A 26,442-nucleotide genomic window follows, 5' to 3' on the forward strand; every position below is an offset into this window, starting at 1 on the left:
GGGTTTCGTGGGAACATGCCACTTTGCCGACGTATATATGTGTTTATGGCACTCCAAGGCATCCCATTTTAATATGTAAAAAACAAAACTACTGTAATAGTTTTACGTAACGCAGCAATTTTCACACATACAATATAGGACATACAACTTCAGAGGTGATTTATTCTTCCAAATTAAATATGCCTTTGTACACTGGTACTTACTAGTATTGCAATCTTTATCTGCCTCACTCAGCAAATGTAACCTCAGTACTGATGGAGAGGGGCAAGGGAGGAACAAACAAGGATGCTGTGCATGAACCTGACATCCTCCTTATCAATCAATGATGTCATTGGTTGTTAAGATTCTGGCGGCAGGAAGGTTTAATGATTCAAGCCCTGTAGACATCGACGGGAATCCCGTCAGGAAAAAAACTTTGGTTTTCCTGACGGGATTCCTGGCAAGCTTTTCTTGCAAAGCCGTGCACATACAGACGGCCATTCAAAAGAACCGCCGTTCTTTTGAATGGCAAGAACGCAGTGACGTCATCGACTACGACGAGCCGGCGCTCATCACATTCAATGCCATCGCCGCCATCTTGCTAAACCCCACACTATGCCTTGTATGCTACCGTGAATGCGTTGAAGGCTTATCGAGAATGCGCGGGTTTACCTTCGGACAGGTAAGCATACAGACGACCGGTTTTCTCGGCAGGAAACACTCTGCCGGGAAACCCAACGAGAAAATAGAGAGCAGGTTCTCTATTTTCCTGTCGGGATTCCCGGCTGTTTTCCTGACGGAAACACTGCTAGGGAGCATACACACGGCCGGGATTCCCGGCCAAATGCTCTCCTCGCAGTTTTCCTGCTGAGAAAAACGGTTGTGTGTACAAGGCTTCACAATGAAACCCTGTCACTTTATGTAACTAAAAGGCAGGCTTGATTCAGCTGCTGGCTTGTACACAATTTTTGGGCACTTTATATTTTTATATTATACAAAATTTTGGGCGATTGTTAGGCATTTTAACAAGGCACCCTGGTTGAAAAAAGGCTTGCTTATAGTGGATGTAAACCCACCCTCATCCTTTCTAAACTACTGCCATAGTGATTATCTATAAGTGTATACATGCCTCCTGCATGTTTCCTTACCTGTCAAATGTCTCCCCTCTGTCTGTTATAAGAACTGAAAAACTGCAGATTCTGTGGTTGGATCTGTTGTCTGGAGCTTTGTGGGTGGAGTCGTGATGTTAGTAGACTCCCCGCCCACCTCTACAATCCTCTTGTCAACATGCATTTTTTCCTGTGTATTACACTAAATTCTGCTATGATCACTAACATCCAGTCAAAATCCAGAAAAGTAACCACATGACTTCAGAAAAGGAGTGGGGGTGGGAATTCAAAAATAATGCATGTCTCCAGGCTAGTGCATGAGATATGTAAATAACCTGCCAATCACAGCAAGGGGGCGGAACGGACTAAGGTTTTTCTCTGTAAGTCCGTTTTATTTCACTGAACAATAAAAGAGGATTGCTCAGAGCTGGATTAACTGTGTGTGCCAAGACTGGGCACAGATGATAGGAAATCTTATACTCCTACATTGTGACATCAAAAAATAAATACAATTTTGGGTTTACATCCACTTCCATTTAGCCTGTTAATAAGGAGCATTGTTCTCATAATATACCCAGCTGTTTTACAGTTTGAAAATATACTAGTGCCAGTGGTGCCCAGCAGTATAAAACCCACATAAGTAGTTTTACACTTTAGAATTTAATCCAGTGTACCTAATGAGCGTGTTTGTTTTTCTTTCTGAGCACTTATACCACAGGGATGAGTTTACGTTTGTATGAGGAAGTGCGAAAAAAGCTGCAAAAATAGCACAATGTCCTATTTCTAGGTTTGGAGAAAAAAAAGTACAGCCATAGGGAAATTAGTCTTTACATCTAACTGATGCAATGGAAGTCTCTGGATGTCATGGGCATCCTGGAAAAATCGGCATATTGAGCACAGTGCTGTTCTTGGATCTCAAGACATGACTTGCTTCTTGTTGGACCTTGATAGTAAGATTCTGATTTCAAGATCACAGAGAAAAACAATGGCTTAATGTGATCCCATATGAATAGACCATTGCGTCTTCAAACATTTATAAACTATCAGTCTTCTAATGCAAAAGGGATTTACCTATTTTAGTTCCATATTTATAAATAGGGTGGTTTTCACATTGATACTCTCAGGGACTATGACATCACGGCCTACATGTCCCCTCTAGCTATGACTCATCAGCAGCTGCTGTGAATTGTATTGTAAAGAACAGCATTGAGGGTGACACCTACTGCAAGTTTCTTATGCATCTAGAAGATGAAAGCTATTTTTAATTGAAGCTGTGGGAAACGACATTAGATATTGTGAGCTTTATTTTTATTTGTACCAACAAAGCATCCTGCTCCAGTGATGTCCTTGAGCACATTAAACACCTAAACAATTCTTTCCTTCTCTTTTTAAATATTTTAGTTAGGTGCAGACCGGTGGGACACTAGCACTGTGAATGCCTAAACTTAAATTAGTAGTGTATTTAGGTTTTGTGCTGCCCTAGGCCTAATTTAACTCCTGCACCCCCTAATTTAAATGTGACCCACCCCTTTTCTGTCAAGGCCACACCCCTTGTTGTTTAGGACCTGCCCTGAAATTTTCGAGTGGGGACACTAGTTCTGAGGGCCTGGTGGGGGGGCAATGAATTCCCTTGTTTTGCATAGATTTCCTTTCACTTCCTGTTTGGCTATGGGGCAGGAAGTGAAGGGAAATTTATGCAATGGAAAAGGGATAATAAAAAAAGAAACTGACAGGAGCTATAAACCCTCCCTTACTATATCCAAAATGAAAATAAAAAGCCGATGGTGCAACAGAAAACATATAGCACAGCGAGGAAGGTTTGTGGTCCAGAAAGGTGGGACAGTCAAAATCAGAAGCAGTGCGGCCGTTTTATGGGGGCACTAGACTAATTTGCCTCTCAGCCCAGTCTGCCTCATAAGACTGGTGCTACACTAAGGCCGTGCACACACGATCGGTCCATCCGATGAGAATGGTCTGATGGGCTGTTCATCAGTCTCTCAGGCCTGCTATGGAATGTTAGGCATACAGAGCAGCATACACGGGTGTACAGCTGAAATACCACAGTGCCCATCCACATTGTGTTGAATAAGCATGGTCACTGGGGCTGCTGACAAATATACTGTATGCGCCAATATTGTCCTTCTAACCACTGTTTCAACAGTCTGGCTGAGATATATTACTAGAGCAATAAAAGTGCAGAAATATTGTGTCTTTCTAAGACCCCTTTCACACTGGGTCGCTTTGCGGTGGTTTTAACCCTTTCTCGGCTACTGTGGTGGGGGGCTTTGTGGGCACTTTTAACCCTTTATTCGGCTAAAAAGCGCCCCACTAGCGCTCGAAAAATGTCGGTAAAGCACCACTAGTTTTAGCGGCACTTTACCAACGTTTTTTGGGCACTGGCAGTGTGAAAGGGCTCTTAAAGGCAGTGTGAAAGGGGTCTAAATAAAATGGTTAGCTTACAGTCCTGTGAGAGACCAACACAAAGTGGCACATAATTGTGAAGTGGAAGGAAAATGATAAATGGGTTTCCAAATTTCTTACAAATAAATATGTGAAAAGTGTGGCGTGCATTTGTATTCAGCCCCCTTTACTCTGATCCCCCTAACTAGAATCTAGTGGAACTAATTGCCTTCAGAAATCACCTAATAAGTAAAGAGTCCACCTGTGTATAATTTAATCTCAGTATAAATACAGCTGTTCTGCAAAACCCTCAGGCCAGGTTCACGCCTATGCGAATTGAGTGCGGCTTAACCACTTAAGACCCGGACCTTTAGGCAGCTAAAGGACCCGGCCAGTTTGTGCGATTCGGCACTGCGTCGCTTTAACTGACAATTGCGCGTTCATGCGACGTGGCTCCCAAACAAAATTGGCGTCCTTTTTTCCCCACAAATAGAGCTTTATTTTGGTGGTATTTGATCACCTCTGTGGTTTTTATTTTTTGCGCTATAAACAAAAATAGAGCGACAATTTTGAAAAAAATGCAATATTTCTTACTTTTTGCTATAATAAATATCCCCCAGTTTAGGCCGATACGTATTCTTCTACCTTTTTTTGGTAAAAAAAATCTCAATAAGCGTTTATTGGTTGGTTTGCGCAAAATTTATAGCGTTTACAAAATAGGGGATAGTTTTATTGCATTTTAATTAATTTTTTTTACTACTAATGGAGGCGATCAGCGTTTTTTTTTTTTTTTTTTTTTTTCATTACTGCGACATTATGGTGGACACTTCTGACAATTTTGACACATTTTTGGGACCATTGTTATTTTCACAGCAAAAAATGCATTTAAAATGCATTGTTTACTGTGAAAATGACAATTGGGAGTTAACCACAAGGAGGCGCTGATGGGGTTATGTATGACCTCATCTGTGTTTCTAACTGTAGGGGTGTGTGGCTATAGGTGTGACGTCATTGATTGTGGTTCCCTATATAAGGGAACACACGATCGATGACGGCGCCACAGTGAAGAACAGCTCTCCTCGTTCTTCAGCTCCGAGGACCGATCGCGGGACTCCAACGGCGATCGGGTCTGTGGGTCCCGCGGTCACGGAGCTTCGGACCGGGTCCCGGGGCGCGCGCCCACGACCCACGGCTGGGCACTTAAAGAGGATGTACCTGTACTTGCTTGTGCCCAGCTGTACCATTCTGCTGATGTATATGTGCAGGAGGCGGTCCTTAAGTGGTTAAACCGCATCCAATTCGCATAACATTATAAAATACATTGATTTTAATGAGGCTGGTTCACATATGTGCGATGCATTTGCACTGCGCATTGCCCAAAAAATGTGTGCGTTTTCTAGGCATTACGGTGCGGCTCAGGTGCGAATTCAGGCCCATTATCTTCTATGGGCACGCATCTGATTCGCAGACGTGTTCAGTTCTCATCAGGATTTCTCTCCTTCTCAATACACCCCCCCCCCTCCCCTCTCCCAGGTCTCCAGATTTGCAGCTAAAACGGAGATGATCTGCTGAACAGCTCTCTTATCTCTTTGCAGAGATAATAGAGCTGGGATTCACACAGCACAAGTGTGAATCCAGCCTCAGATTTGTTAGAGAACCTTGGTGAACAAACCGCATCATGAAGGCCAAGGAACACACCAGACAGGTCAGGGCTAAAGTTGTGGAGAAGTTTAAGGACCCTTTCACACTACAATGACTTCAAAGTTGCGCGATTTTGCCGGGATTTCACGTCCGCGATTTCAGGGAAACTTGAGATCTATGAACCTGAACTTGCATCAAAGTCGGACCAAAGTAGTGCAGGGACTACTTTGAAGTTGGCTTGACTTGCAGTCGTAAAAATATGAATGGTTGTCATTGGAAATCATTGGGGAACGACTTGTCATGCTACTTTGCAGTCCCAAATCGTGGGACAAGTTGTACAACTGTGAAAGGGGCCTAAAGCAGTGTAAGATTCTGAAAAAAATATCCCAAGCATTGAACATCTTACAGAGCATTTTTAATCCATCATCTGAAAATGGAAAGAGTATGGCACAACTGCAAACCTGCCAAGACATGGCTGTCCACCTAAACTGACAGGTAGGGCCAAGGAGAGCAATAAAGCAGAGTTCCTAAAAAAAAAAATATTAAAAGTCAACAGCTACAAATACTGCAGCTGCTGACTTTTAATAATCGGACACTTACCTGTCCCAGGGTCCAATGAAACCCTGCTCGTCTCCCCCTCCTCTCTGCGGTGCCGGCATTTTCACTGTGGGCCCCCGGATGTGGCTTCATAGCCAGGCACATACTGCCCATGTGCAAGCCGTACTGCACACTGTGACTGGCCAAGCAATCATCTGGGACCTGTGACGTGTCCCAGATGATTGCAGAAAGGGAGGGGGGGAGAGGTTAACTTCCTTTTGACACCGCAGACCCCCGGGAGGAAGTGGGAGTTGGAACCCTCTAAAAAGAGGGACCCCCGGGGGTCTGCGGTGCCAAAAGGAAGTTCACCCCCCTCCCTTTCTGCAATCATCTGGGACACGTCACAGGTCCCAGATGATTGCTTGGCCAGTCACAGTGTGCAGCACGGCTTGCACATGCGCAGTATGTGCCCGGCTATGAAGCCACATCCGGGGGCCCACAGTGAAAATTCAAGGCACTGTACCACAGCTACAGCATTATGATCTCCATTGTTGATGAAATTGTTGCTACAGACACTATTTTTAAAGGAAACAGCGGTATAGCCTTTGCGAAGGCTGAGTTTACACTAGTGCAGCCGAGACTTGATTTTGTAGTGCAACATCAAAGTATTTTGATGCGTTTTTGATGTGTTTTTATTTTGTAGGAGCAATTCGCTGATGGTGATTGTTAGGGAGCCAGCACCCACCAGCATCCTAACAACCAGTGACTCATCTCCATATGTAAACAGAGAAGCTGGTCATTAAAAAAAAAAAAAAAAAAAATGATGGAGGTCCCCTACATTTTAGGGGGGACCTGACCCCTCCTTTCCTGAACCATACCAGGTCACATGCCCTCAACATGGGGTTACTTTGTCGTCAAAATATGTTGATAAGGACAATGACATCTTAACCACAACCCTGGCCTGATCGTTGTGGGGGGCTTATCAGAATCTGGAAGCCCCTTTAACATTCAGTGGACCTTCAGATACTGCAAACATGTGTACCCTAATTAATTTACCAAAATAAAAGAATGTGCCCTAGAAATACAAACACCCAAACATTAAAAATAAAAATTCACCAATAAGCCCCCCCCCCACCCAAAAACTCCACCAGGGTTGTGGAGATGAGGCCCTTGTCCTTTTCAACATGGGGGGCAAGGTGCTTTGCAATCCCCCCCCCTCCCCATGTTGATTGCACATGGCCTGGTATGGCTCAGAAAGAGGGACGTGTGCGCTTCCTCACCCCCCCCCCCCCCTTCTTTCCTGGCTTACAACAGAGATGGTGCCGGCACCTAATAGCCAACACAAAACACTGGCAAAAAATGCTTGTACATGCATTTCCTTTTTTGGGGCGTTTCCATGAATGGCAAAATCATACAGTAACTGCAACAAAGTTGCACCAGGCCCAAAAACTTAACCGTGCTGCATTCATTTGAACCATAGAGAATAATATGATTTTGGTTGCCATGCAATTCTGTGTAACACAACTGGCCTTAAGAAAGCACACTAGGGAACCAGGCCTAAGCGCCAATGAGACCTGGTGTCTGGGCAGTGTTCAGTGAGTGACGGGAGCTCAGTGGATGCCTTCTCTTGATGACAGTATGCTCTATCAGTATATCTCTAGTTATAAATATAAATTTGTCAGATTGCCAAAACTGATTGCTGCTACAACCAAGCTGACTTTATATATAGGGGTAAAAAAAAATGATGCAAAAAAAAAAAAACAAACAGCAAAGTAAATATGATTAATATGGGGATAAAACAGCAACAAAGTGGACATAAGATCATCTAGTCTGCTGTTTTTTAGAATCCAATTTTATGTTGACGTATTTAATTTTTATTTACACAGAAAATATAAAGAGACATACATAAAATTATATTAATTGAAACTTGGTTAAGCTTTTTTTAAAAAAAAAAAAAAAAAATCTAAATAGGACTAAATCTAAATAGAACTGTATAATTTTCAGAATCTAGTTATTTGTGGGAAAGCTTAGGCAGACTTGTTTAGAGAGAAGTCTGGAACAACACCTGACTCAAGACTGATTGTTAAAGCCCTGTACACTGGTTTAGCACACATTGTTCTGCTGGTTATGAATGACAGTGGTCTGGTGTCATATTCTGTCTGTATAAATGTGTTTGTGTGTGTTTTTTTTTTTTCTGTTTTTTTTGTTGGAGATGGCAAAGCTTTCTTTTTGTTAGCCATTGATAGCTCAGGTGGTGTTCTTTGATTTTCCAGATTGTCATTTGATCCTTTTTCTAGAGAGGATGTTTTAGTTTTTTTTTTTTTTTATCATCTTTCATTTTAAAAGCTGCTACTGTGACATTTTATCTCTCTCCACTAACCCCACTGTGTACCTGTCCTTGTCTTAACTGGAGTATTTTCGTCTTGCAGGAAATTGAAACTATAAGTCAATGCCTTCCTGAAATCTGGACTACAAAAGGAATGATGTCACATGAGCACAGTCCTCATGTAGCTATGAGAGCAGCTGCTGATTTCCAGCCAAGGTAAGTTGTTTTTATTATAAGTATTCTATAACAGTCATAGCAACCTAACAATGCAGCTCAAGGACTGGCGATGATAAAGTGGGAAGATAACTCTGTTTGTCCATACACATGACAAATGATTAAATAAAGTACCTGCAAGCAATCATGTACTTGCAGCAAAGTGTTCTCCACTACAGGACTTTATTTACACAGGAACTGCACTGTGGTGTTTTATTAGTCCTATCCCATTTATTTTGCACTTTATCTATATTTTTAGGCTGTAAAAATAATGTTAGAATAGATTGCATGTATAAACAGAGTTCTGAAGGACCATTGAAATTTCTAGATAATTTCTATGCTTTTTCTAACATAATAATATAATAAAAAATAACCGTACAGTTCTACAGATTTGATATATATTTTTTAAATATTGATTTTAAATGTTGTTCTGCATTATATTGTAAATATGAATTAGGCTGCTTTCACACTGAGGCACATTGCAGGTGCTATTGCGCTAAAAATAGTGCCTGCAATGCGCCCGGAAAGAGCCGCTTCTTTCTATCCAGGGCTGAGGGCTTTCACACTGGAGCGCTGTGCTAGCGGGACACTAAAAAAAGTCCTGCCAGCCGCATCTTTGAGGTGCGGTAGGAGTGGTAAGAATACCGCTCCTATAGCGCTCCTGCCCCAGGGGTCAAGTCCTGGGGAAAAAAGTGTGGGAACTCCCACCCAAGATCCACTCTCCCACCAAAAAAAAAAATTATACGCTCATATGCATAATTACTAAACCGCATGTTTTTTTTTTCCCGATCCAAGCAAGTTCTTTCTAAATCCTACGATCACTCGCGGCAGACCTCTGCCATGTCTCCTGGGAACAATGACAAAAGCTCCCAGGAGACATTGCGGCATCGAGGAAGTGACGGAATACCAGCACACTACCTGATGAATCCATACAGGAAGCGGCCAGTAACATAAAGGATTACTAAGGTTCGCCTGCCCCTGACAATGACTCGAGCTGGGCATCGCCGCTTAGTGAAGGATTGGCTCGGGCGGCTCAGCTGCTCTTGGCTGCTCTAGTCCTGCAAAAGGGAACGGAGTTCCTGCTGTGAATAAAGTGCAGGAACTCCGTTCCCACGCGTTCCCGCAGGACTTGAGCCCTGTCCTGCCCATTGAAAACAATTGGGTAGCGTCTCCAACCCACCGCAAAACGCCGCAGAGAGGCTTTTTTGCGGGCGGTTTTAACCCTTTTTCGGCTGCTAGCTGAGGTTAAAACGGCAACGCTAGCGGACAAAAATCGTAGCAAACAAAACCGTAAAACGCCGCAAAAAATAATGGCGTTTTACTGCCAGCACACCCAGCGCTTCAGTGTGAAAGTAGACTTAGGAGAATGTACAGAACTGAAAATCTGTCCGATGAAGATGTATACTGTAAATGATGTGCAATGCAAATATGCTGTATTTGGGACCTTCCCTTTTTAAATTTGGCTAAAAGCCATAACACAGCTGTAATGTCTGTAGTCCTATAAAACATATTCCTCCCCTACTTCAGGCTTTATTGTCATAGAACAATAAGGGCACTTTCACACTGGTTTGCTTCAAAACGGTCAGTAACTGGCCATTTTTGCGGTGGCTGCATATAGAAGAATCATTCTCTCCATCGTCCTCCCGCGGTCTCTGAATGCCTGCTTCTGCTCCTCTCCCTCAACTGGGCATTTTTGGAGCATTTTTTTTTTCCACTTTATATATTTATTTGTTTTTCTTTCCACAGTATACCTAGGTATGGAGACAGGACAAGTACCAAATCATATTACAAAAAAGAAAAAAAAAGGAAAATATATACATTCATCCTATCAAATTATGCATTCGTCCTGGCCCTTTCCCCTTCCTATTTTATTACATCTTACGTCTTCTGGTCAGTCCCTTTCTATTAAGTCTATTCAAATACGTTACTTATTATTTCCTCGTTGGCCTATACGAAGACCAACAGGCAATTAATTAGGTGACTATCCATCTAACCCCTCTTTTTTCCCCCTTTCCTTCACCTTCTCTCTCTCTCTCACAGAGAGACAGGTGAGTAACCCACCCTAACCCCTCTCCCCCCCCCCCCAAAGGAAGGGGGAAAAAAGGGCTTCCCCTCTCCTCCTTTTAAGCTATGAGTCAGGAAGAAACAGAAGTATGTCCTTCACACTATGCAGGGACCATCTCTTTTTCTTTCCCTTCCTTCTGCTCCTCATTGTTCTATCTCATCCATTAGTCTCTTCCCTTCGTCCAAGTTTTTAAATAAATTCCAGCTCTTCCATGTTTCTTCGTATTGATTTTTCTTACCCTTGGCTGAGAGAACTAAGTCTTCCATAGCTTCTATATCTCTCACTCTATTTATCCAGTTTAAAATCAACGGAGGCCTAGTATCTCTCCAGTGTAAGGGGATCCCTGCTTTAGCTGCATTAATCATATGACACAGTACTGATCTCCTATAGGTCTGAACCGGGATCTGAGAACATTGGAGTAAAAAGAATGCAGGATCATCAGGTAATTTTAAATCTGAAAATGTTTGTACAATTCTTAGGATCGTCGCCCAATAATATCTTATTTTTTTACATAACCTTAATTTATGGAACAATGTCCCGCATTCTTCTCCACACCTCCAACATCTGTCCGAGTTTTCCGTAGAGAATTTTTTATACTGGGGTATAGTACCACTGCGTCAAAATCTTAGAATTTAATTCCTGGGTCCGTGTACAGACTGAGGAATTTAGGGTCAGGTAGATAATCTGTTTACGTTGGAGTGGGGTAAAGGTCCTATCTAGGTCATTCTCCCATTTATTGATACCTGGTATCTCAAAATCGTCTGAAGGTTTGTTTAGTAATCCATACATTTTAGAAATCCCTCGGGAGAATGGTTATTTATCATTACAATATGACTCAAAGGTCGTTAGCTGGCGCTGAAAATTAACCCCCGGTCCTAAAGATCTCATGATGAGGTTTATTTGGAGAGCCTGCCAGATATTAACTTTAAAGGGGCCTCCTGCTTGCGTCAGTGTTTTAATAGTTTATGATTTATTAAAATGTGAGGCCTGATATATTCCCTTCTCTTTAAGGGTCTGGAAGGCCCCAACCTCAATACCTGGGCTAAAACTTGGGTTTCCCAGGATGGGGAACAAAGGTGATTGTGTAGAAGAGAATTTCCCATTTCGGCAAATCCACGCTGTAATCCTAAAGCCCCATACACACTATCAGTTTTCCTGCAGGTTTTTCTCTTCAGGTTTACCAAAACCATCTTATGAGGTCAAACCTTTAAGCCTTGTACACACGATCAGTCCATCCGATGAGAACGGTCTGAAGGACCGTTGTCATTGGTTAACCGATAAAGCTGACTGATGGTCCGTCACGCCTACACACCATCGTTTAAAAAAACGATGGTGTCAGAATGCGGTGATGTAAAACACAATGACGTGCTGAAAAAAACTAAGTTCAATGCTTCCAAGCATGCGTCGACTTGATTCTGAGCATGCATGGATTTTTAACCGATGGTTGTGCCTACTATCAGTTTTGACCTATCGGTTAGGATTACATCGGTTAAATTCAAAGCAAGTTGGCATTTTTTTAACCGATGGTTAAATAACCTATGGGGCCCGCACACTATCGGTTTTGACCGATGAAAATGGTCCATCAGACCGTTGTCCTCTGGTTAACCTATCGTGTGTACGAGGCTTAAGATTTCAATTTGTATGCAATCAGGCAGGCCCTTGCACTACATGGTTTTGGTAAACCTGAAGGGAAAAACCTGCAGGAAAACTGATAGTGTGTATGGGAGTTAAGAGTTGTACCGATTATAGGGTGTTTTTTAAGAAACGTCGGTAGGACTGTATAGCACCATGGGGCCCTGCACAAGGGAACTGCACTCAGCTGCTGCTCCATGTCAATCCATCTCCTAAATCCGGTATGTCTGCACCAATCTACTAGTCTTGATGGATGTACTGCATGGTAGTACTTAAATATATCAGGGACTGCCATTCCACCAAAGCTCTTTGATATAGTCAACAAATCTCGTTGGATCCTTGGGCGTTTCCCCGCCCAAATAAAATTCATAAATAGACTGCGTAATGCTTGAAGTAAATACAGGATTTTCGGAAGAACCGACATTTTAATTATATTAATACGACCGAACCACGAATGGAAACCATGTCTCCATTTATCAAGAAGAGATCGTAATAGATTATACATTGGTGGAAAATGTATTTTAAAAATGTCCTTCTCCTTTGATTTAATGTTTGTGCCCAAGTACTGTTCCCCATTTAAAACCAAAGTTTGATTGGATGGTATTACGAGAAAGGGGCGTTATTGCCACACTCATAGCTTCAGATTTAGTCTGGTTTATTTTTAGATTAGATGGGAAACCACATTTCTCAATCTCTCCCATCAAATTAGGGAGGAAGATATGTGGATATGTCATAGAAAACAATAAATCGTCCGCATAAGCCGAAACCTTATGAGTTCCCTGCCCAACCTGGATTCCCCGTATGTCAGGATTTTGGCGAATTCTATTCAACAGGGGTTCTAAAGAAAGGACAAAGAGTAGAGGTGAAAGGGGACAACCCTGGCGAGTACCATTTGAGATACTGAAGGGTTTTGAAAGGACCCAATTTACTTTTGCTGCGGCCTGTGGGTTCGTATAGACACTTATGATCCAACTGATCATACGTTCTCCCAGGCCCACTTGCTTCACTACTTCAAATAGAAACTGCCAGTTAACCCTGTCAAATGCTTTCTCGGCATCAGTGTTCAAAAACATGCAGGGTATATTTGTCTCATTTGCCTGATAAATCAAATTAAGAACCCTTGTCGTATTGTCCCTTCCTTCTCTTGTAGGAATAAACCCTACTTGATCTAAATCTAGAGCAGTTTTTTTTTAACTCCCCAAACAATGCTTCAAAAAATGCTGATTCATTCATAGATTTTAAAGGGAAGAATTTTTCTTTAGCTTTTCAGGTGCTTTTTTTTTATTTTATTAACACTGCCAGTAAAAATGCTTTTGTGTTAATGGAGTGTCTTTGCAGCGTTGGCTCTGCGGTTTTTATAGGACATGTGACTCAAAAACTGTACCAAAAATGCTTAGTGGGGGGCGTTTTTAGGCGCTTTTGAGGTAGTTCCCATTCATTTAAATGGAGAGGAGCATTTTTGGGGCATTTCTTTTCTTTTTTGCTCCCCAAATATAATCCAAAGATGCTGCAAGCAGGATTATTTTCACCGCAACTAAAGCGCACTGCCTCAGTGTGAAAATATTTATTGATTTTAAAGGGAAGCATTTTACTTGAGCTTTTCAGGCGTTTTATGTTAAAGCGGAGTTCCACCCAAAAATTGAACTTCCGCTTTTTGGAACCCTCCCCCCCCTCCGGTATCACATTTGGCACCTTTTAGGGGGAGGGGGGTGCAGATACCCGTCTAAGACAGGTATTTGCACCCACTTCTGGGAATTCACTCAGCGGCAGTCACGCCCCTACCCGCACGCCCCGCTGTCTTCTGGGAAACACACTGTTCCCAGGAGAGCGGGGACCAGTGACAGCACCTCGCGCATTCGCAGTAGAGAACCGGGCAGTGAAGCCGCAGCGCTTCACTTCCCGATTCCCTCACTGAGGATGGCGGCGGGTGCAGCTGAGAGAAGAGCGATTGCTCGGCCTTCGGCTGCCGACATTGTGGGCGCGCTGGACAGGTGAGTATCCATATTTTAAAAGTCAGCAGCTGCTGTATTTGTATCTGCTGGCTTTAACAGGCAGCAACCCTCTCGCCCCCCCCCCCCCTTTGGGAGAACACAATAGCTCTGCAGGAGGGATTCCCCCATCAGGCTGGGTTCACACTACTACACTACTTTCATCCTACTTTGCTCTGTGTTCAATGTTTCCCTATGAGAGCGTCTTGTAGCGTCCTACACAAGTCGGTCCGACTTTGAAAATGCTCCCTGTACTACTTTTGGTCCTACATTGATCCTACTTCAGGCCCATTGAATATCATTGAAGTCGGACCAAAGTAGTATCCTGTTCATGAAAGTAGGATGGATGTAGGACCAATGTAGGATAAATGTAGGACCAATGTAGCAGAGCAAAGTAGGATGAAAGTAGTGTAGTAGTGTGAACCCAGCCTCAACAATGACTGTGTTTATGGGAAAATCGAGCGAACTTGGTTGCAGGAAAGAAAATTGCATGATCTATGGGCAGATTACGTGGGGTTGCCCTCATATTGGAAAGTTATCCTCTCACTTCCTGTTAAATCCACAGGACAGAAATTGAAGGTAAATCTCTTGAATAGGACAAAATGGCAAAAAAATTAAATAAAATAAAAATTGTTTTAACTTCCATCTACTCTATTAAAAACAAAATAAACAAAAGTTTGGTTGGATATACTTTAAACAACATTATGAGTAATATGAGATGTGAAACAATTAGGTGGCTGAAAATAAAGATCCTTATATAAAGCTTCATGCATTGAGCCTAGTTTTATTCTGGCTTAAAATACTTTTAATAATTTGAATGCATAGACAGTGGATTACATGTCTGCATTTAGTGTTAATGGATGGACTGGTCCTTTCTTTCTACCTATACTCCATTCCCATTTGTTAGTTGTAATACCACAGCTACTGTTATCTAATAAACATCCATTACACAGGCTTTCTAAAAACCCTCTTGAATCTGTTTAGCCCTGTAATTTTGAAGAACTAAAGCAAAGTACAATGTGGCCAAATGTATTTGTATGCCATGTTCTGTACTCTGCGCTCCCACTCAGAGCCTTGTTCCCAAACATTTCTACAGATAAGCAAATGTATAACAGTGAAGCTACTAATTGGTCACAAACAGTTTATAATATATTGTTAAAATGAAACAAGGGGCTTTTGTTCAGACTGGCCATTATTGCTGTAGAAATTTGATTATTCTTGGTGTCTATTTCTGGAATTGTGTGAGCACCCCTGAGAAGGGGGAAATATGTAGCATGCCCCATCAGTTGCTTGTCAACTGGACTGACATTGCTGGAAGAATTTGGAATTTGCTGCCAAAAATATTTATCCCACATGCAGTTCTTTATTTACTACTGAACTTTGCAGTAGTGGCTCTGGGAATCAATACAGTTGTTTTTTGTTTTTTCGGACAACCCAACCACACTTAATGGATTAATTAAAAATGTACCTAAAAAGTCCTCTTGACTGGCTCCTGTTTTTGTTGGGAATACAGTGTATCTAAAGCCTAATACACACTGGCCGAATGTCCGGCGGTATAAACTGGTTCAATTAAAAATTGTCCAACATTGTGTATGGCAGCCAATCCGACAGAAGTTGGCCAGTCGGATGAGCATGCTGGAAAACCAGCAGCTGACCAACTCCTGATCAGCACTCTCTCAGCAAATGGCTGAGAGCCCCCAATGGAGAGTTCTGGCGGGGGGGGGCAACCCCTACCCCCCACCCCATCAGAACACAATAGCTCGGTGGGAGAGATCGGGAAACGAACATCGGATCGTTGGTACAGCGGCTTCGACTGGAGCTATCCGTTTATTCTGTTCAACCTGCTGAGTTGAACAAAAAAAAATCTAGTGGCATGTAGCGCCCTGCTCCCAATTACTGGGGCGCTATTCTAAATTTAGAATGTGTCTGAGCCAATAGTGGGCTCAGACTTTGTTGAATCTTGTTCAAATTAGTCTCTGCTCTGGCTTTGGCAATGCTTGATAGAATTTTCCCCTGTTGCCTGTAGGTGGCGTTACCACCTCAGGCCCATGTTGGAACACAAGCAAGCCATGGTATGTTAAGTGACCCTTCTCGGCAGCAGCCCAGTGGGAGTGGTGCCCCGCTGTGCATGCTGGAAAGGGATACTTAAGGGGCAGATTCCGTTTTTTGTGGTCCTTCGCCTCGTGGCCCTCCTGGCGTGAGGTATGTGTGTGCGATTCCAGCCCCGGGACCACGTTGGTCCGAGGCTGCATCTCTATGGAGTAGGTCCATCTATGCTGGCTGGGGCCTATGATTCTGAAGGGGATCGCAAGCTTTCCGTCCAAGTGGAGGAAGCTGCTAAACGAAGGAGACCGGGGAGGACCTGCCCAGGAGGAGACCAAGCAAAGCTAGCTAATGTCTTGGGATAGGCCTGGTGACTTTGTTAACAAGGGATCCACTACTCCTTTAGTCTTACAGTCCGCTGTGTCGGCTTAAAGGCTCTTTTACTGTAAGGCTGGAAGTTCGGGACTCAAATCCTGTGGCAGAGGATTCCTGGCTATCCATCTTTCGCTCTCAGACGGTCTGTGGCAGAGACTGTTCTCATACTGTCCATGCATCATTCCGGCTGCTAGGCCATGTGAGAGGGGTCTATCCGGCTGAGTAATACCCACTCAAGAAAGAGTGGTGAATACTGGAACTGAGTTATTTTTGTGCATCCTGTACCGCGTACCTGAACCTTCCCCTTCTCTCTATACTCTCCACTTTCTTCACAAGCTTTAAGCAGCAAAAATAAAACCCAACATTTGAAGGTTTTACATCTTGTGTGGACACTGCAATTTCTTCAGACTTTCTTTCCCCTGACAACGAACTTGGAGGTAACGTGCAAAACCCAATCTAAACCAGCAGCTCCTTCAGGGGTAGCTACAGGCATATACCACGCTTATAGGGATGTAGTACATTTCACTGGATTATTCATTAGAATATTAGAACCCAGGAACTCCCAGGACATCTTTCTAGTTCATATGGCAAAGGATTCTCAGAGCAAAATGTGTTATCCAAGGAGCCAGAACAGCAGAGTTGTCTGCCTTGATTGTTCACTTATTTAGTTGTGCATGTAAATTTCACTTTGAGCAACTGAGCTATGTACAATAAAACCTTGGTTTGAGAGTAACTTGGTTTGTGAGTGTTTTGCAAGACCAGCAAAATAAAAAAAAACAAATTTGACTTGATATACACAAATGTCTTGATATACAAGTGGTGTCATGTATGTCACAACTGAGTATAAAAGAGAAGAGGCACCTCTAAGGCCCCTTCCACACGGGGTGGATCCGCTTGCAGCGGTCTGCCAGCTCAGTGGGAGATCTCTCCATTGATCTCCGCTGAGCTGGCGGATGACAAGCTCCTCTCTGCTCATTGAGTGGGGAGGGGCTTGTCGAGCGCCGCTGTCTCCTATGGAGAGATCGGACGAAAACAGACAGCATGTCCTTTTTCATCAGATCTCACCTGATCCGATCTGCCATGAACGGGTGGCGACGTATCGCCATCCGTCTGATTTTATTGCATCGCATGTCAGCGGACATGTCACCACTGACATCCGACGCTCCATAGAGAAGCACGGAGCGGCCATTCAGGTCCGCCGAAAAAACTGAACAGTCCAACAGTGTGAAAGGGGCCTTCATGTTGCAATATGGTTACATTTAATGAAGTTACAACATTTAGCAACATATTGCTACACTTAGAGGCGCCTCTCTTCTCTTTTAAACTCTGTAGCTCCTGCTGGATTTTCTTCTACTCCCCTTTTGGAGGATGCCATTTGTGGATGGATATTTTATGGTTGCACAACTTGGTCACATTGCTATAATTTTTTTATATGGACTATAAACTGAAGGACCTATAAATAAATGGTTGTGGAACAAATCATTTGAGTTTCCATTATTTCTTATGGGGAAATTTACTTTGATATACAAGTTTTGGATTACAAGCATGTTTCTGGAACTAATTATGCTTGCAATCCAAGGTTTTACTGTAATTGGGATTTTTCTAAGGCCCCTTTCACACTGGAACGGGGGCGGCGGTAAAGCGGCGCTATTTTTAGCGGCGCTTTAATAGATGGTTTTTCTTTTCAGTGTATGTAAAAACATGGCAGGTAGTTCACTCGTATGGATGTGGTTTCACCCTTTTACTCCTGTAAAATGAGATTGCAGTTCATTACCAATTGAGATTTAAGCTATCTGGATGAGTAAAGATCTTTTACTGTATAAATCAACATCAAACAAGTACAGTTATGTATTTATCTGGTCCACCCTTCAATCTGAACATTAATGTTCTTCAGCATGATGTAGAAGGAACTTTTTACATTCCATTGTGGAAATAGGAACCTGCAACAGTGTTGGGCTCCAAGCAGGGCCACTGATAAGGCAGTACAAATGGTCCTGTTGTACTGGGCCCAGGCCTTATCAGGTCAACAGGGAGACCCGGGCAGCTTTATTTCTGCCTAAATAAATAGATTTTACTGGACCACACCCCTGCTCCTACTTGCTTACCAGGGCCTAAATTACATTTCCCTGGGCCCCATCACATCAACAGAGGGGCCCAGGAGGTGGGAGCAGGGAAGGACTTTTTTATTTTATTTTTTTATTTTTGGGGCACCAGTGCAGAAAGGCTGTACAGGTCCAGATGATTTCTAACAGCCCTGGCTCCAAGTTCTGAGACTGTGCCGGTTTCACAGATTGAGAACCTGTCTTTACAGCCTTAATGGTGTTCCAATCACTCTCTAATTTTTTTCAATATATGGGGCACAGCAAGTGTGGGTTACAGTTTAAATGTTTCTGTGGTAATTAACTATAGTTTGGTTTCTAGATGATTATTAAATGTTAGAATGCAAATGATTTACAGACCATGTTTAATGTAAAATAATTTTATGTCTTAGTTACAAAACCTTTTACTGAAATTGTTTATACTGTTCATCGGTCGCTAAACAAGCCTTAGTCCTGTCCTTTTGCACCAACTCATGATTTTGCAGAAGGTGCCATTTATCTTGGTACATCCTGATAAGTATTCAAGGTTTTTTAAAAGTCATACCCGGTTAGCATTAAACTAATATTTAACTGCATGTACAGAGCAGCACATCCATTGTTAACATTGTAAACATGACTAGTGAATATCCAAAAGACAGTAAAAGCTGTTAAAGCTGGTCAAACCCTCTTTGGCAGCAATTACTTAAAGCAAGTGCTTTCCGTAGCTCAGGATCAGACCAGAATGCACAACGTTTAGCAGGAATGTTTGACGATTCATCTTTGCAAAACTGCTTCAGCTCAGATACACTTGTAGGATGTCTGGTGTGAACGGCTGCAAAACCCTGCAAAGTCCTAATCGAACAGCGCTCCTGTGTTAACAAGTAACAGCAACTTCCTGAGTGCTGTCCAAACCTGACAGACAACACTCTTCTCCAAATTGCATGGCTGGGTTTTAAAGGATAGCAAAGCCATTCAGGTGACTATAAGAAGCTGAAGTGAGGACCATGGTGACTCGCCACTGTACTCACTTTGGAGATCAGTACTTTGAAGAGATTTGTTTCCTAATACAAATTCATTCATAGATTTTAAGAAAAAAAAGATATATATTAACACAGAAATATAAAATAAACGCAAAGGGCCAGATCCACATAGAAAAAGATCCGCCCAGCGTATCAGACCCAGGTACCTTACCTGGCGGAATTTCAAATCCTCAACGATTTTGCGCCATAAGTTACCGCTGTAGTGTATTTCTGGCGGCGGAATTCAAATCGGCGATTAGGGGGTGGGTTTCATTTAAATGAAGCGCGTCCCCGCCCCGAATGAACTGTGCATGCATCCTCCCGAAATTTCCCACTGTGCATTGCGCTAAATGACGTCGCTAGGACGTAATTTTTTTAACTTAGACGTGAGTTATGTCCATCCCGATTCACGGACGACTTGCGCAAAAAATAAAAAATAAATCAAATTTCGATGCGGAAACGACGGCCATACTTAACATGGCAAGTCTATCTATACGCCGCAAAATACCAGCTTTAACTATACGCCGGAAAAAGCCGACTAGAGACGACGTAAGCGAATGGCTAATTTGCATACCCGATGCGGAAAACGATGAGAACTCCACCCAGCGGGTGCCGAAGTATTGCATCTAAGATCCGAAGGCGTACGAAGCCGTACGCCTGTCGGATCGAACCCAGATGCCATTGTATCTTGGTTTGAGGATTCAAACTAAAGATACGACGCGGGAAATTTGAAAGTACGCCGGCGTATCAGTAGATACGCCGGCGTACTCGCTTTGTGGATCTACCCCAATGTCTTTTCCATTTTTATGCATATTTATTTGTTGTATCTTCTTATTTGTACTACTTTAGACAAAATTTAAAAAAAAAAGTTTTAAATAGCAAGTTTCACAATTAAGACACCAACACAAGCACATGCCCAGTGTTAAAACTGCAAAAGCGGCTATTTTTACCCTTTTTCATTTTTTCCTTACGTGTTAACTACTTACTACTTCAAGTGACTGTAAAGCTTAATTTTTTTTCTAAAATAACAAACTTCTACTTGCCTACTTTGTGCAGTGGTATATTACGGAGCGTCCCTAAACCTTCTCTCCTGCGGTACCCCGTCAGCACTCTATGCGCCACCATAGGAAGCTGCTTCGTATAGGGGTTGGCGCTCTTCTGAGCCAGGCTGTGTGCATCGATAGGCACACAGAGTGTAGTTCCGCCCCATGCCCTCCCTGAAGGATCTGATTGACATCAGAAGGAGCCAATGGCTTCTGTGAGGATAGAGAGAGAGAGCAGCGCTGCTGTACTTGGGCACAGTGCTAGATGGGTAAGGGGAAAATACAAATACGGGGGGATTTTTTTTACCTCAATGCAGGAACTCCATTAATGCAAAACAAGGTTGGCATGCCCACACACCAAAAGACCTAGGGATGACACATAGAGATTATTAGGACTTTGTTAGATTGATTTGTTGGGTGTGTGTGTTTTTCACTTTATAGGGAAGGGTATATTTAAAACATTCCTCTGTCTGGTTACCTCTATCGGCAATTAGAAGGTGTATATTCAGGAGGTCTCAGAATTATCTGCCACTAAATGTCCTCCCTATTTAAAGGCACTCCTGGAAAAGTGTCCCTAATCTTTCTATTCTAACTGGACCCAAAAACTGTCCTATACTTCAGTATACTAATCACTCCTACCCCTGATCTATGAGATTAGCCAGACTGACCTTTTTTGGGGAAGTAGTATCTTATAGCATCCACAAATGTAAAAATGTATTTATAATATTGATTTGGGACTGAGTTGTTCCCGGTGGGGAAGCCCCAGGGAACAGATAATTGCTCGGCAGAGGGAAATCCCCTGTCAGCACTGTCTGTGTTGATGGGGAAATCGTGAAAATGTCTTTCCTGCAACCCGTGGCAAGAAAGAAATTCTCACCATCTATGGCTTGCCTTCGTATGCCCCTAGAACAGAAAATTGAAGTGGTGATTCAGGGTCATACGATCGTTGACACTGAAAACACCACCTGACCATATGGTTGACTGTCAAACTGTGAAAAGGAAATATTGAAGTCTGAACTAGGAACTTGTCATTTTATATTGCCATAAACACACAGTCAATCGCCACTATCAACAAAAGTGTTGACACATAACAACGTGTGACTGCTCTACTAAATAAGTGGCGTAGCTGTGGAGATCACTGGACTCGGATGTGATGAGATCTGCGTTCACACAGCTTTTGTGCTCTCTGAACCCTGGTGAAGACATCTTACTGATGATCCCCAACTACAATTACATGGAGGTGATTAACCACTTAAGACCCGGACCTTTAGGCAGCTAAAGGACCCGGCCAGGTTTTGCGATTCGGCACTGTGCCGCTTTAACAGACAAGTGCGCGGTCGTGTGTTGTGGCTCCCAAACAAAATTGGCGTCCTTTTTTTCCCACAAATAGAGCTTTCTTTTGGTGGTATTTGATCACCTCTGCAGTTTTTATTTTTTTCGCTATAAACAAAAATAGAGCGACAATTTTGAAAGAAATGCAATATTTTTTTACTTTTTGCTATAATAAATATCCCCCAAAAATATATAAAAAACATTTTTTTTTCCTCAGTTTAGGCCAATACGTATTCTTCTACCTATTTTTGGTAAAAAAAATCGCAATAAGCGTTTATCGGTTGGTTTGCTCAAAATGTATAGCGTTTACAAAATAGGGGATAGTTTTATTGCATTTTTATTATTTTTTTTTACTTCTAATGGTGGCGATCAGCGATTTTTTTCGTGACTGCGACATTATGGCGGACAATTTTGACACATTTTTGGGACCATTGTCATTTTCACAGCAAAAAATGCATTTAAAATGTTGTTTACTGTGAAAATGACAATTGCAGTTTGGGAGTTAACCACAAGGGAGCGCTGAAGGGGTTATGTATGACCTAATATTTGTTTCTAACTGTAGGGGGGTGTGGCTGTAGGTGTGACGTCATCGATTGTGTATCCCTATAAAAGGGATCACACGATTGATGACGCTGCCACAGTGAAGAACGGGGAAGCTGTGTCCCGCAGCTTCGGACCGGGTCGCGGGCGCGCGCCCGCGCTCCACAGCTGGGCACTAGCATGTGCCCAGCCGTGCCATTCTGCCGACGTAAATGTGCAGGAGGCGGTCCTTAAGTGGTTAAGTACAAACATCTATAAAGTTGCAGTGGACATGTTTGCCATTTGTGCTTTGTGCTCCAGGTGTTCTATTTTTTTTTTTTCATAGGAAACATGTATTTTTTTATTGTCTCATTAAGTAGGTTATTTCCTTAGTTCATGTGATGTTTTAGAAGTTGTAGTTGTGATGTTTTAGAAGTTGTAGTATATTTTAGAGTTAAAGGTACACTTTAAATTTTCACTGTAAGGCCCCGTACACACGACCAAACATGTATGCTGAAACTGGTCCGCGGGCCAGTTTCAGCATACATGTTTGGTCGTGTGTAGGCGCGAGCGGGCCGAATTCCAGCAAACATTTGCCCGCCGGGCCTTTTTCCAGCGGGCAAATATTCCTGGACCTGTTTTAAAACGGTCCGCTGGAATCCTGCCCGCTCGGACATGTACGGTCGTCAGTACAGACCTACCGTACATGTCCAGGCGCCCGCCGTCCCTCGCATGCGTCGAATGACTTCGACGCATGCGTGGAAGCCTTTAAATGGCAGGCCCGCCCACGTCTCCGCGTCATCGTCGCGGCGACGACGCGGACACGCCCCGCGTAATGTTTGCGCGCGGACTTCTGTACGATGGTGTGTACAACCATCGTACAGAAGCCCTCTGGCAGACATGTACGGTGAAAACGGTCCGACGGACCGCTTTCACCGTACATGTTTGTTCGTGAGTACCCGGCCTCAGATGTAGTGCAGATATTTAAAAGCAAATACAAGCTCACCAAAATAATAACGTTAATATTTATGTTTTATGTAGTTATATGAACTGCCAATTTAACTATGTAAAAATATCCATACCTAAAATTTATCTTTAACCACTTTCCTACAGGGCACTTCCACATCACATCTGCGGTTTTTAGTTCTTGCTCTATAAACAAAAGAAGAGGGACAAGTTTGAAAAAAAAACACAATATTTTTTACTTTTTGCTATAATAAATATCCATTTTTTTTTTAAAACAATTTTTTTCCTCAGTTTAGGGCGATATGTGTTCTTCTACATATTTTTGGTAAAAATAAATCACAATAAGCATATATTAATTGGTTTGCACAAAAGTTATAGCAGCTACAAAATAGGTGGTAGATTTATAGCATTTTTATTATTATTATTTTTATACTAGTAATGGCGGCGATCAGCGATTTTTATTGTGACTGCGATATTGCGGCAGACACATCGGACACTTTTGGGACCATTCACATTTATACAGCGATTACTGCATTGATTACTGTATAAATATGACTGACAGGGAAGGGGTAAACACTAGGGGGCGATCAAGGGGTTAATGTGTTCCCTAGGGGGTGATTCTTACTGTGGGGGGAGGGGACTGACTGGGGGAGGTGACCGATGGTTGTCCCTATGTACAAGGGACACACCATCGGTCTCCTCTCCCTGACAAGACGTGGATCTGTGTATTTACACACACAGATCCACAGTCCTGCTTAGTTACTGGGCAACCGCTGGTGCCCGCCGGCCATCGCGGCTGCCGGGCACGCGCATCGGGTCCCCAGTGATGCGGTGGGGGCGCACGCCCCCTAGTGGCTTGTGGAGGCGCGACGTCATATGACGTCCACCCAGAACAAGAGAGTCTTCCTCCTGCCGTCATTTGACGGCGGGTGGTGGACAGGAGGTTAAAGTATAACTAAAGTCAAAACTTTTTTTCTTTTGGTTTTGGATCAAGTGGAGATGGATCAGAACTCCTGTCAATTGTTGTTGCTGTTGCTGTGTGGAGATGCACCCTCTCTCTTTCTCCTGTTTACTGTTATCAATGAAAGTGAACCCCTACATTACTTTTTGAGTTGTCCTCAAAAAGTAATGTAGGGAAAACCTTCAAATGAAAACTAGTTCTGGTGATCTGGGAGGCCCCAATGAATTACCTTAATTTGCAGATATTTCCTCCCACTTCCTGTTTGGCTATGGGACAGGAAGTGAAGGGAAAGCTCTAAAATGGGACATGACAAAATAAATCTGATGGGGGTTATGACCCTCCCTTACTTTATCTAAAATGAATAAAAAAGTTTTGCCTATAGTTCTACTTTAGCTCTATTTATGATCTCCCACTATGATTTCCGCTCCAGCGCCACCAATCGACCGCTTGTGGTATACAGGTACCCCTGTCAGAGTCCAGTAGCGCAGCAGGGAGGATTCCTCCATCCACCCTGCTTGTGCAGATGAGGGAATTCATCCAGTTTTAGTCTAAGGTCAGCGTTACTTTCTAATATTCTCTGAATACCTGTCTCAGAGCACAAATATAACTGCTTGCTTTCTTTGTATAAACCATCAAATGTGTTTCAGTTAGTGGGCATCTAATAAATATATAGCATACTAGCAAGACTATCTGTTTCAGTGTGCAGTGCAACAAGGTTTAAATCCCCCCCCCCCCCTTGCCAATCCACATTGTATGCTTGCTCTGCAGTGGTCCTAGCATTACAAGTACTTTTTAAGTTGGGTACATACAATCTAAGTAATGTGTCGCACATACAGGTATTTATCTCATCTCTCATGTAGCTCACAGTACTTTCCCCCGAGAATGCCTTTTATTTGCTTTTTTCGTCAAAGGATTGAAGCCATCTTTCTTGAGGCATTATCCCATCTCAGAGTTTACTTCTTGGACTGAGATGCTGACTAAAATGATAGTCCTGTAAATGCTGGTGCCTGTCACCAATTCTGGCATCAAACAGGCTATTTAAACAGGGCTGCTGCACTGGCTCATTGCTGTTTGGTCTACAGGCTCTGTGTTCTTCATTGCCTTTTCCTATGCCCGACTTCTGATTCTGACCTGACTTGCCTCCAACCATACTTGTACTCTACCTCAGCTTGTTTCTGGAATCTGCTCTTGCCGCCTGATCCAATTCACCATTGCTGATCTTGGCCTGTTACCTGACTACTCTTCTGCCTACCCATTTATGCCTGATCTGACTGTCTGTTACCAACCTGGCGTGCTTGACTGTGTCAGGGCTGTAAAAGAGGCCTTCCTCTTCAGGTCAGGCTCAATGACCAGGTATGTGACAATGCCAAACAGCCAAGTCTTAGCCTGTGAGAGGACCCTCTCCATTGGATGGGATCTGCCAGCATCTTGCTGCCCTCACACAAACAGCCAAGAACCTGCAGGAGGGGAATGTTCATCTGGAGTAATGTGTGCAGTCCTTGGCTACATCTGCAACCTTTTCTGCCTCTGCTATTTTCTCTGCTGCTTAAACAGAGACTTTTGCCATCCCTGCAGTAATAATGTTACCCCCTGAGCCTCGAGTACCTACTCCTGAGAGGTTTTCCGGCGACCGGAATAAGTTCAGAGTGTTCGGTAAGGCATGTCAGCTCTACTTTACTCTACAGCCAATAACTTTTTCCTTGGAATCTACTTGGGTGGAGTTTATCTCTCTTCTCCAAGGGGAACCTCAGACCTGGGCTCATTGATTATTAGACGAGAACAATGCACAGTTACATACTATGTCCTCTTTCTTCGATGCCATGGTCCAGCTATACGATGATCCGCAATCAACCGCCACTGCAGAAGCTGCTCTCCATGTGCTCTAACTAGGCCGCAGTTTGGTTGAGGACTATGTCACTGACTTTTGACGCTGGAGCTCAGACATCAGTTGGAATGACGTAGCTCAACGACATAATTTTTATTTGGTCTTTGTCTCTCAGAAGCCCTAATGGATGAATTGAAGTGGGTCAGTGTGCCATGTTTGCTGGAAGCTCCAATTACTCTGTCGATCCAGATCAGTCGTCTCCTCCATGAACACAGACTAGAGAGGCCAACTCAACAGTCCCGTCCTGTACGAATGATGCCTAAAATTCCTGTTCATCCTAATCCTGCACCGGGTGATCCAGCTCCTTCTGCATTTGAGGTTCCGGAGGCAA

At 43.1% G+C, this 26,442-nt stretch overlaps 1 protein-coding gene across 4 annotated transcripts in view; it reads left to right on the forward strand.

Moving 5' to 3' along the window:
* FAM13C (family with sequence similarity 13 member C) overlaps positions 1–26,442 on the forward strand; it is a 250,535-nt gene that overhangs the window by 142,101 nt on the left and 81,992 nt on the right. For all 4 annotated transcript variants that reach the window (XM_040362039.1, XM_040362041.1, XM_040362042.1 and 1 more), the window contains exon 6: positions 8,096–8,208. In XM_040362039.1, the coding sequence (XP_040217973.1) occupies positions 8,096–8,208 (113 nt within the window). The remainder of the gene's footprint in view (positions 1–8,095; positions 8,209–26,442) is intronic.

This window comes from Rana temporaria, chromosome 8 (genome assembly GCF_905171775.1).
Source record: "Rana temporaria chromosome 8, aRanTem1.1, whole genome shotgun sequence".
In the NCBI taxonomy this organism is placed as follows: Eukaryota; Metazoa; Chordata; class Amphibia; order Anura; family Ranidae; genus Rana; species Rana temporaria.